Source organism: Bactrocera tryoni, chromosome 5 (genome assembly GCF_016617805.1).
Source record: "Bactrocera tryoni isolate S06 chromosome 5, CSIRO_BtryS06_freeze2, whole genome shotgun sequence".
Taxonomy (NCBI): domain Eukaryota; kingdom Metazoa; phylum Arthropoda; class Insecta; order Diptera; family Tephritidae; genus Bactrocera; species Bactrocera tryoni.
In genome coordinates, this window is record NC_052503.1 from 77,829,955 (window position 1) to 77,842,636 (window position 12,682).

The 12,682-nt window shown below is 33.6% G+C and overlaps 1 protein-coding gene across 2 annotated transcripts in view; it reads right to left on the reverse strand.

Annotated features, from left to right (window-relative positions):
* Positions 1 to 824: 824 nt before the first annotated feature.
* Positions 825 to 12,682, reverse strand: part of LOC120777706 — a 101,329-nt gene continuing 89,471 nt past the window's right edge. The window contains exons 2-3 of one of the 2 annotated variants that reach the window (XR_005705526.1): positions 1,995 to 3,405; positions 825 to 1,933 (exon numbers count right to left, since the gene is read on the reverse strand). Coding sequence is in view for 1 of the 2 variants with exons in the window: in XM_040109185.1 (XP_039965119.1) it covers positions 2,045 to 3,405 (1,361 nt within the window). In the remaining variant the exon portion in view is untranslated. Of the gene's footprint in view, positions 3,406 to 12,682 lie in introns of both variants that reach the window. The other variant, XM_040109185.1, reaches the window with a different exon arrangement.

A 12,682-nucleotide genomic window follows, 5' to 3' on the forward strand; every position in this document is an offset into this window, starting at 1 on the left:
CCTGCTTAATAAAGTTATGCCATATCAAATGTATACAATGCCTTTTCTAAGTATCGATATTTAAAATCGTTTAATATTTTCGATAACATCATGAGCTTATCGATTAATCGATATATTTGCTGTAGCTCGAGATTAGATATTTTCGGTGCTATTTTTGCATAATTTATTGCTGGTGTTTGTCCTCCTTAGTGCCAAAGACATCAACCCTCGGACACAAGCAAGTTCGCGTCCCTTTCAAAAATATGGTTCTTAAAATGACTATTTGAAAGTTTATTAATACTATAGGTATTCTAAAATTAATAGATGCTTGCTCAAATTTTATTTCCATTTGATTTAATTGTGGTTTTTCAATAAAAATTCATTATATATGAAATGTGAAATATTTACTATATTTAATCTCTTTGCATGAAATTAGCGCAGGATTTAAAGATCTAAGAAACATATTTAACTTTTAATATATATAAAATACATGTATCAATGTCAATCAAAAACCCTTAACATTATAAAAAATTAAATTTCAGAAATTAAAATTATTTTTGAATTAATCTAGTTTAATTTAAAAAGCAGCATAAAACTATAATATTGTATTATTATATTTTAATAAAGCAAATATATATTTTAACTGAAAAGTTAAACATACGGGTTTAATATGAAAAAAAAAAATGTTAAATTTTCTTATTTTTAAAAAGTAATTACAAACTAAATGATAGTTGTTTTCAATACTTTTAGTCAAAAATTTGCATAAAAATTGTTTAGGTATGATTGATTTCATTTTTGTATGAATTTTATGATTTCATAACTTTTATGTTGTATAATGAAGAACCTAAAACTTTTTTTATATAAAACAAAAATGTTATCAAAATTAAAAATTGAGATCTTTTCTCTACGATATGCGAAAAATGTTGGGAATTTCGAACGAAAAAATATACATGATTGAAATTTTACGAATATATTTATTGAGTAGTATGTATGAATGTCGATGTTTCGAGCAATTTTTTGAATCATTTTTTTTTAGAAAATTTGTATAAAATTAATTTTATTTGTTTCGAGTATACTTGTACCCAGGTATGGACATAATCTGACTGAAATGGCTAGGCATTTGACGTTTTCCGGTAGTATTATGTGTTTAGCTAAGGTTAACTCTAAGCTTTTAAGTTTTCTCGCTACATGTGATTTATTTCTGGATTCATATACCTAAATTTATCTTCCACCAAGGACTGTCAACTCCTTAATATACTCCGAAATCATGTTTGAGATATCTAGAAGATCTTTTCCTCTTTCAAGTCAAAGATTTTAAGGTTTTGTGTCAGATGTAATTTATTTCTGAACTCATATACCCAAATTTATATTTCATCAAGGGCTGTCAACTCCGCTGTATACTCCGAAATTATTCACATATCTAACCGATCCTTTCCTCCGTCTACTCAGAGGAGTTAAGGTTTCTTCCTACATGAAATCGATTTCAGTTAACTATGAACCTAGTTTTATATTCGACCAAGAACTGTCAAGCCCAGCTTTAACTTTTTTTGGGTTCTAGATATCTAAGACCATAACCTTTTCTGAAAATATAGTACATGCATATATAGTATACTACAAAAATACTTTTTTTTAAATCTCCAACCCACATTTAGCTTATTTGGGTTCGTGTGCTAGATAGTATCTAAGCCCACAACCTTTACTGAAAATATTCAATAAATACTTTCCAAAAAATTGCTCCGTTAATTTTTATGATTTAATGCTTCCATAAGCGAGTTTCTATGAAGTGATCCCTTTTCTAACTGCATAAAAATGAGGTTATAATTCTATCAACTTAACTCTTAAGACTTAATATCGTTGCTAATATTTTAAATGTTTGCTTAAGACGGCCATAATTTTCTTCATTGCTAACGTAAACTTTTTCCATACATTAAACTTCACTAGCGAGGACCTGGCGCTAAGAGAAACACACATTAATATAAGTATGCACGTTCCACGCTCATTATAAACTGCCTTACGCTCTCACACTCGCAATTTCCATTTTCCATTACATATATTCATCTTTCATCTAAACATAAGCATTTGTTTGCTTGATATTACAGGACATCTTATTGAAATTGTCGTCGATGTGCGAGACCGGCCGGTAGGAACGTTGCTTCAAACGCAATTGTATGATCCAAGCTATCAGCACCGCAATGAAGGCGACCAAGATGCCGATAACAATATAAATCATCCAATGCTTGCATGATTCCGAGACGACTTTAACTGCGGGCATGACGTCGTCTTCGTCGGGGTATAGCTGGAAGGAGGCCGGACCGTCGTGACGTGAGGCCAAAGCAGGCGGGCAAGCGGTGACTATGGCAGGTTCGCTGGCAAGCGCCACAGCCGGCGACTCAGAAGGCGCTGCTGTGGTAGGCGTTGTGGGCAAGTATATGGCGGGAACGGCAGTGGAGCTCGTTTGGGTTGCAGGGCCGGTGGTCGTTTTGACTGCTGCTGCGGTTGTTGAAGAGCTGGCGACATTTGTAGTGCTTTGCACTTCGGTGGTTGTGTTCTGCTGCAGCTTCACTGCTTCTGCTTCGCCCAACTGTATGTCCGACAATGGATCATTCTCATTTTCGCCAGCATAATCAAAGCTACGCTGTGCACTATTTGCATCATCAACGAAATCGTCAGCCAGACCGTCATCATCTTCTTCATCCTCATCGTCGTAATGCCGCGGACCATTGCCGTATTTGCCATGTACGCTGCTGCGTCCGTTCAGCAATTCCTTTGGCATGGGCGCACAGTCGGGCCAACAAATGGGGCAGCAGCCATCTTTCAACGTTACTTGACGTTCGCGCGGACAATCGACATTGCTGCAGAACGGCAGCACGCACTTTTCAACACCATCGATGCATTCGCATTCATAGCAGCCGACACGCCAGCTTTCGCCATGCTCAAAGAGCGCATTCAATTTTTCTGGCTTGCAAATGGCTTTGGTCTTATTCACGGCCTCATCGCAGATCTGTATGCACATAGGTTTGCCCGCAAAACAGTGGCAACGCTGACAGCCCTTCAGCCAATACAGCTCACTATCATCGTCCGCTGTGCACTTCGGTTTGCGCTGACACTCATACTCGCCGCAACATTGACCGGGTTTGTTCATCGATTCGGGCAACAGCTCGACGACCACTTCATCTTCACCATGACAGTCGGGTATGTAGCAGGTCTTGCAAATGCACTTTTTGGCCAGACAGCACTCTGCATAGACGTCTTCATCAATTTCGGTGGTATTGTAGGTCATGGCGTCGGCGGCATCGGTTGGCGCTACGGTGATCTGTTGCACTTCGATGCTGTTGAGCATTTCACGCACACTACTGTCCGGCGGGCAGTTCATTTCGGACATCGGCGGGCATTTTACATTGTAGCAGGGATGCGGCAGGAGGTCGCCTGCGGAGAGTGGAAAGAAAATTGCAGAGAAAATGTAAGTGAAAGCAAAAATATATATGATTATTTTTAGATAATTTAGTATATTAGGTTCTTAAATTTATACCCTATAAGATAACTAAAAGAAAAAGCCAAAGAAACATGTCACTTCTGATCGGTAGTGAACTAGCTACTTGAGTGAAAATACAACGAGAGGCCTGGATTAATATATAGAAGTTATCGAATTTTTCTTAGTAAATTTGGGTTAGGTTGTAGGGCTGAGCCTGGTCCTAAAGATAAAGCATCATCCCACTTAGATAGCTGGTTCTTTGTGATCCCAAAAACTCCTAAATATATGTTTATCACTAGCCGCTTCGGGCCTATGACATATTTAGACGGCTAATATCAAACCCAGCAACTTCGCTAGACAACTTGAAAGTATGTCTATGGAGAGTTTTCAACTTTAGTTTGGCAAAAGCTAGACAGTTGAGCTGCGAGGATTTCAGAATCTTCAGACACTTGTTCATTTAGAAATCCAATTCTCTGAGTTTAATAGCATTTTTCGTGGCCACTTTATGCAGAATGGCATTAAGTGTTCTTGTGGACACATGCTGTTGAGCACCGGAGCTCGTCTTAAAAAAGTTGAGCTTTCGATGAGTTCAAATCTATAGTTGATGCGCCATATACTGCATCGCGCAAAACTCCACTCAGCGGGAATTGAAGGTATGTCTCTCAAGATTTTCTTGCTTGCTAAACCAATCTTACATGAACAAACATTTTTCGGGAAACGAACATAAAATTTCTTATATTTTCTCAATTTTCTCTACCACAAAACGCATGTATCTGCCTGTCACTATATTTCACACAAGTCAACCTATTTAATGGCGAATATTTTATCGCACATATCGAAAAGCAACCCTGCGTTGAGCACAGCCTTAGCGAACGTCAAGCGTTAGCGATTACTAATTGACGGCACGTGTTTTAGTAATCTCATTACTAACTGACAAATATACAACAGTAAAATGTGACTGTCAAGTAACTAGGATACACAGGAATGAGAAGAGAGATAAGTAGGTGGCAGCTGCATATCGAAATAAAGCAGGAGCACACAAATCAACGCGAATGTGATAAAATTTACGTAGACGCAACGGACGAAAAGGTGCAAGAGCTGCGGCAAGCTAGACGAAGTCAGACAAAATATGTAAATAGCGCGAAAATTTAGAGCAACGAAGCGATTATTACGATGAAGCTTGTTTTAAGGCAGACTAGCTAGAGCTGCCGCAGAGATTAACGAGGCACGCCAGACAGACGTACGACGAAGATGCAGCGAAAGGTGACAAAATAGCAAAAAGGTAGATTAAATGATTCTAGCTTAGGTGGCGTCTGCGGCGGAACTTTGCGACGCTTGAGCATGAGCTGGCGCGTGAGCGCGAGCAAAACGTTATGTAGGCGAAGTAGCGGCATTTTTACTTGTCAGACATTTGGCGCACACGGGCGCAGCCACGGCAGGCGAGCACTTTTATTGCATACACTCCACTGATTATGTTAATCGTGTCGTCGAAATTTACGCAATGTACCTGGCGAATGTCAAGCAATTTGTCGCTGCTAATGGGTGAACTGTCGCTGGCGTACCGGCTGCCAGGCGAAGGGTATAAAACACGACAAGTTTAGTTAGTGAGTGTGCGAAAAAAACATTTGATATATAAAAAAAGTAATACAAGCCGAGAAAAAATGAAATGGTATGTCTATAAATATAATGCCACGCTCTCGAGTAAAATATGTAAACGTGTGCGACTTATATAAAGTGCGCCAATAAATCTCAATTGATAATAAAGGCTGCTGTTGCCAGCGGCGCATGAGTGAAAGGAACTTACTTTCACTTTTCCGACTAATTGTCCGGCATTAGTGGCACCCAACAGCCAGTCAAGGCAGCATTTATTAAAATGCAGTCACCCGCATGACGTCGCATGCAACGTTAACTTTTCCTTGTGCCGACGCTGGCGGCTTGAGTTCGAGTTGAATAAGCATTTGTAGATAAAATACGGTGACGATTTGTAAAATTTAGTGTGTAAAATTAGAAAATGCGGTGAAAAATCGAAAATGTAGAATTGCTTAAGGTTCAAAATGTTTAGATTGAGAGACTTGCAACCATTACTAGTTTGTTAATGATGCACTACACTCTGATCTTGTCGATTTTTCGTTTAATCTAGAAGAATTGGTCTACTTTTTATATTTTACGTCCATTATAAAGGATATAGTAAGCAAACTGACTTAAACTTTCAAAAATATTCTAAAGCTTTCATAAATTTCAAAAGTTTCCCTAAATTTTCAGGAATTTTCACACGTTTGCTAAAGCTCTTATAAAATTACAAAATCTGTCAGAAATTTTTAAAAGCTTTCATAAACTTCAACAGCATTCATAACAATTAAAAAGCTTTAATAAATTTTCAAAAGCTTTCATCAGTTTTCATGGTCTTCTCAATGATTCCTGGTATTTAGAGTTTTTAAAATTTTCGAAAAGCTCTCTTGATTTTTTAGGCTTTTACGATTTTTCAAAGTTTTCATGATTTCTGGAGCAAATTTGACTACTTAACAAAAAAAGGACTCGATTTATGAAGATTGTGTTTAAAAATTAGAAAAAATTTTAAAATCATGAACTATATAGTAAGCATCTAGCTTGCCCTTTTAAAAGTTTTCTACAGCTTTCATAAATTACAAAATTTTTTACAAATTTTAAAGAATTTTTTTACATTTCCTACAGATCTTAAAAATTTACAAAACCTGTCACAGATTTTTAAAAGCTTTCATAAATTTCTAAAGCTTTTATAACTTAACTTAAATACATTTCCGAGAGATCTTATGAACCTTAATGCTCTAATTTATGATTTATAAAGTTGTTAAAGTTTTCGTAATGCTTTTACACTTTTTTCAGCTTTCACGATTTTTCAAAGCTTTCATGATTTCTGAAGTGTTTGACCACTTAACAAAAGAAGGAGTACATTTATGAAAGCATGTGATTAAAAATTAGAAACAAATTTTAATAAGAATCTAGCTTAAGCTTTTAAAAAATTTCTATAGCTATCAAAAGTTTTCACAAAAATTTCAAAAACATCAAACCTGTCTCAAATTTGTAAAAGCTTTCACAAATTTTAAAAGCTTTCATAAGTTTTCAAAAGCTTTTATACATTTTCGTAAGGCTGTCACGATTTTTTAAGTTTTCATGATTTTTCAAAGCGTTTATGATCTCTAAAGCTCTTAAGTATATTTGACCACATAACAGAATAAAGGACTCGACTTATGAAATCCTATGAATAAGAATTAGAAAAAAATTTAAAATCATGAATTATATGGTAAGCATACGAGCTAAAGCTTTTACACATTTTTACAAGTTTTCATAAGTTTTCAGAAGCTTTTACAAATTTACAAAAACCTCTTACAAATATTCAAAAGCTTTCATAAGTTTTCAAAATCTTTTATATTTAAACAAAATTTAAATTAAATTATAAATATTTAAATTTACAAAAGCTTTAATAAATTTTCCAGCTCTCATGCTAGATTCTTAGTTTTTATAGTTTTCAAAATTTGTGTAAAGCTTTCACAATTCAATAGCTCTCACAATTTTTAAAAGTTTTAACGATTTCTGAAGCTTCTCAGTCGATTGGACTGTTTAATACAAGTAGTATTTGAATTATAAAAACCTTTAAAAAATAATATAATAATAAGTTTTAAGGATTAGTAATAAATTAAAATCAAGAACCTTACAATTCGCATACTAGCTTATGCTTTTACACATTTTCACAAGCTTTTGTAAATTGTCAAATTCTTTCGTGCTCTCCCGAACCATTCATGGTTTTTAAAGTATCCAAAAATTTTTTAAAGCTGCCGAATTTTTTAAGCTTTCACTAATTTTCAAAGCTTTCTTGATTAGCTTATGCTTTTATAAATTTGCACAAGCTTTCATAAATTATTAAAAGCTTTCATGTTCTCCTAAACAATTCATGGTTCTTAGAATTCGCAAAACTTTTGTAAAGCTTTCGAACTTTTTAAGCTTCACAAATATTCTAAGCGTTTACGAGCTTTTAAAGCTTTCATGACTTCGGAAGGTCTTAAGTATATTTGACTACTTAACAGAAGAATGCCTTGATTTATGAAAGTCTTGGAAAAGTAATGAAAGCTGTAAAAAAAAGAAAAAATAAATAAATAAATCTTATGAATCATTATAGAACTGGAAAAACATATTAGTTACCTAATCTTTTTATGTTTATATATTAAAAGAGAGAGTTTTATATATACATCGCATACTCTGAAGGGTTCTACTAACAATTATTTCTGTATCCGAAGACGTGATATCCCCCGTCCTACTGATTATCTTTACTACTACTTGTAGAGACTTTCCAATGGTTGTATGATTCGAAAAGGATCTCTTTGTTTAACCATCATAACCTCAATCATATATGTATGTATATGCCTTTCGAACAAAGCACACTTCCATCCTGTCATTTGTGGCATATAATTTTCTATAAATTTCCGTTTTCATTGCAAACCACTCAAACTATATTCAATTACACACATTTATAATACAGTCTACGCAAATTGGTTGTTCCAATTTCGACATAACCTCAATTTGCCATGATACACTATTGAAAAAGGCTATAATTACAGTGCAGCTGACCGCACACACATGTGCGTGGCCGACAAAAGCCCAAATAACCGTACACATGTAGTGACTACCGCCTGCTACACAGTGTGGCACAAAAGCACGTTTATGTGTGCTGTAAGCCTATATCAGCCGAGGCGAGCTCAAATCCCTGAGCTTATTAATTTCCATAACAAAAAGCCATAAAATATTCGTACTTTAAAATAAACATAAATTACAAGCCAACAATTTGTTAGTCCACTCTTATTTATCGGACGTAACTCGAGCGTTAAGCGCACAACATACAATATACGGCTCGTTATTCATATGTATTGCGAATATGTATAGAGTTACAAAAGCAAAAGCGTCTAAATATCCGAACAACTAGCGCAATTTGTAAAGCTTTATCATATTACTTACACATACACGTAGATCCTTGTAGTTTGTATCTATTCAAGTGGTGGCTTAAACAATTTGCAAAATTATGCATTCGACAAGCTCTAATGGAGCAAAAGTAGTTAGTGTTATACAGGCGCACACAAGCACATAAATGTATATGGGAATAATAACGTCACTTTTCACCATCCCAAGGGGATAAATATTAAAGGACTCGAATTGCAAGTGGGACATGAAATAATGAAATGAAACAGTGAAAGCTTGAAATCACTCCGCTAACATTGGCGCCGATATGTGTTGTACAAAATTGTTGCCAAGTATATGTAAAATGTTGAGTAAGGCTTCGCAGGAAAAATAAGCAAAAATTTGTATTTCGGGTACGTAGAAACTTTCATGAGTTTTTAAAGCTTTCACTATTTATTAAAAACAAATTAATTTCTATCTTTTTACGCTTTTACTATTTACCGAAGTTTTATTTTTCTATTTTTTAAGCTTTTACCATTTATTAAAGTTTCATAGGCTGTAAAACAGTCATAAATTCATGAAAGCTTCAGACATCAAGAAGAATTTTCAATCATCTTGAAAGCTTAAAAAATCCCAACAATTACAAAAATTTTGGAAACTTAAAAAACCATCAATCACTCGTAGGCGTAGAAAAATGCATCAAAGCTTTTAAAGAATTTTGTAAATTTATTGATGCATTTGAAAATTTATTGAAATTGGAAACTTACAAATATTTTGAGAACTTAAAAAAACATGAATCATTCATGAAGGTAGAAAAATTCGTTAAAGCTTTTGAAAATTTGTTAAAGTTTTTTTAAATTTACGAAAACTTAAGCCACTATGGTTTCAATATAATTTTCAAATAATTTTATCTATCGCGTAATTAAATTCACTAAAGCTTAATTTATGAAAGCTTTCTAAATTCATGGAAACTTTAGTAAATTTATGAAAGCATCTGTAAATTTATGCAAGATATGGAAAATTTATAACAGCTTTTAAAAAATTATGCAAGCTTTCCAAATTTGTGAAAACTTAGGCTATTATGCTTGTAATGTAATTTTTGAAGAAAATTAATCTGTTGCTTCAAAGATGAGTATCCTTTGAATTAAACGAATACGTCGAAGTTACAAAAATATTTACAACTTTAAAACCCATGAAATATTCACGAGAACTATAAAACTCATGAAAGCGTTTGAAAATTAGTGAACTTTTTTTAAATAGTGAAAGCTTTTTAAAAATATCGAAAACTTGCAAACTTTAAAGCTTTACAAAAATATTGAAAACTTTAAGGATTACAAATATAATTATGAAAGCTTTTGAAATTTAGCGAAATCTTAACAAAAATGTTGAAAGCTTTAAAAACAATGTATAACAAAAATTCATAAATTTCTGAAAGCTTTGGAAAAGTAACAAAAATTACTAAAATCATTATTGAAAGCTTTTGAAAATTAGCAAAAGCTTTAAAAACCGCGAAAGCTTTACAAGAATATTGAAAGCTTGGGAACTATTAATCATTTATAAAATCTAATAAAAAATTTTAAAATTCTGTAACATTAAACATTAAGATTCATTGGAAATCTTTCGAAAACTCTATGGCTTTGTCAAGTTTTTACAAGTTATAAGCTTTTTCGCAACTTTTTTGAAATTAGAAATATCAGTTCAAAAATTATGTAATCGTTGAAAACCGTAAATCACTTATGATCGCTACAAAATGTATGAAAGCTTTACAAGCGTGAAAGCTTTAAAAAATATTGAAAAATTTAAAAATCATTAATCATTCATAAAATTAAAAAAAATAAGAAATCTTTTAAAAATAAGTGTAAGCTCTTGAAAAAATCAAAATCATAAGTTTTTGAAAATACTCATTAATATTTATTATGAATGAATTTATGAATGAAATGTTTCAAAAATCCGTGAGACCAGCAAGTTTTCACGAGTTTAAGCTTTATGGGACCACAATTGAATTTTTTGTATTTTTAAAGCTCATAAGACGGTTAAAATATTGCCACCTTAGAACTTTTTAAGACTATTTTTTATTTTAGACTTGGTTCAAACTGATTTAAATCAATAAAATGTCGACGATGTTACCGATTACCGTGGACTGAGTTTTACATGTCCTTAATTTTGCATTTCTCTTTTGTCATCTTCGCTTCTATTTCTCACAGGCCATTAACGCTTACAAACATTATTGAAAAACTTTTGAAGTTGTGACACACAAAAGTGCGCTTAATTTTCCATAATTGTAACATAAATTTGTTTAAATGTTTTGCATGAAATCATTTTGAATTATTTCCCGGAACTTTAGCAAACTTTCACTGTTATACTAGAACAACTTGTACGCACTTGTGTATCCTACTCATGACAAATGTGGCACATTGAGTGCGTACAGTGCCAAATGAAAAGACAAAATTCAATTTTAATTTTGAAAGTTTCAATAAGTCTCATTTAGTGTTGTCGGTGTTGTAGTGTGTAGGCAGAGATTTTGAATTTTTTGAATGTGCAGATGTAGTGCAAAGTTAGTGAATGGGAATAATGAAGTATTTTGTTTACAAATTTTGTATTTCTACTTGATTGCTCGTTGTATAAAATTTTATATTGAAAAATATAATAGCTCATAATAGGAAACTACATATATTCAATAGGCTAGTATTAAAATGATATAAAAAATATATTGAGTAGTGAAAGCTTCACTCCACTGAGAGCTTTTTTCTTTTCAGACATCGTTTGTGTGAAAAAACTAAGTTTTCTTACAAAAATTTCTTAATTTTCCGTTTTAATCACACACAGTGCAGTTCAGCTCACGCTCAAAGTCAAAAGCTCCACTAAAAGCTTTTAAACCTTATGCAGTTATGGTGCATGGTGCAAAAACCTTGTTTTTTCGGACAGAAATTTATTAAATTTCCTTTCTATTTTGCTAACAGTGAACGTTAGTCCAATTTTGTGGTAAAAGCTCAACTACAAGCTTTCAAGCTTTATCTAGTTCTTCTGAATAGGCTTACCGCCACCTGATTTTCGGCCAAAAAGTGTTTAGCTTTCCATTTTACTTCACTCACAGTAAAGTTCAGTCCAAGTTCAAAATCAAAAGCTCCCGTGCGAGACATTATCTAGTTCTTTTGTATGGTGTTAAAACTTGTTTTTATGACCAAAATTTTTCAACTTTCCTTTCTACTTCACTTACAGTGAGGTTCAGTCAAATTTTGGGGTGAAAGCTGAACCACGAGCTTTTAGACCATATCGAGTTCATTTGAATTTTGTAAAAAAACTTGCTTTTTCAACAAAAGTTTCTAAACTGTCGTTTCTAATACACAATGTGAAGTTCAGTTCAATTTGGGGTAAAAGCTCAATTACGAGCTGTCAAGCTTTATCTAGTTCTTCTGAATGGGGGGAAAAAGTTGACTTTTGAACAGAAATGTAAAATTTTCCTTCCTATCTCGCAGTTCAATCAAATTTATTTAAGATTAAAAGCTCAATTGAGAGCTTTTCTTCGATTCTTAAGAATTGAGTCTAAACTGGTCTTTTGATTTTAATTTATCTTCATGTCGGATTCCAAACGTAATTTGAAGTAGACTAATGCTCTTATAGAACTCTTTGGTCGAGAGTTCGAAGGAAAAAATACTTTCTATGGATATATTTTTTTTAAATGTAAGTAGATAGCTTTAAAGGTGACCTCGCTGTGAAGAAAACAGTGAAAACGTTGTATGAAAGAGTCAAAACACCCAATGAGGTCAACTCAATTTCCATCATGTGATATATTCCGTCTGCTTAATTCAATCTGGTCAAACTAACATAGCGAAAATTATCTAAATTTGCAATTTGGAAACCACTGGAGAGTACACGATATATGTACATTAGTAGAAATTTGTAATGAAAGATAACTAGAACAACAAGCACCGAGTATTTTCTGAAGTAATTTGAGGCACTTTTGATTAAATATTTCCCTTCCCTCGACCAGATTTTCAATATAGCCTACCAAAGTAGCGTGTAGTCACCGCTCAAACTCACCACTCTCTCTAACAAGTCATTTGGCAAATACGATTGCTAAGCAGTGCCGTCGAATGCATGGCCAAGTCATGTACAAATGCTAATGAAGGCGCCAAAGCGAAAATGTCAGAGATACATATTCTAGCGTCTACCTAAATAAGGGGTGGGGAGCAGGAAAGCAGCCATTAACATGGAAATGGACGTCAATAAAACAAACTTGAGTGCCACTTCCAACCGATGTACCAGCGTACAAATGAAAGCGCTCATACGAATTAAAACCTGCGC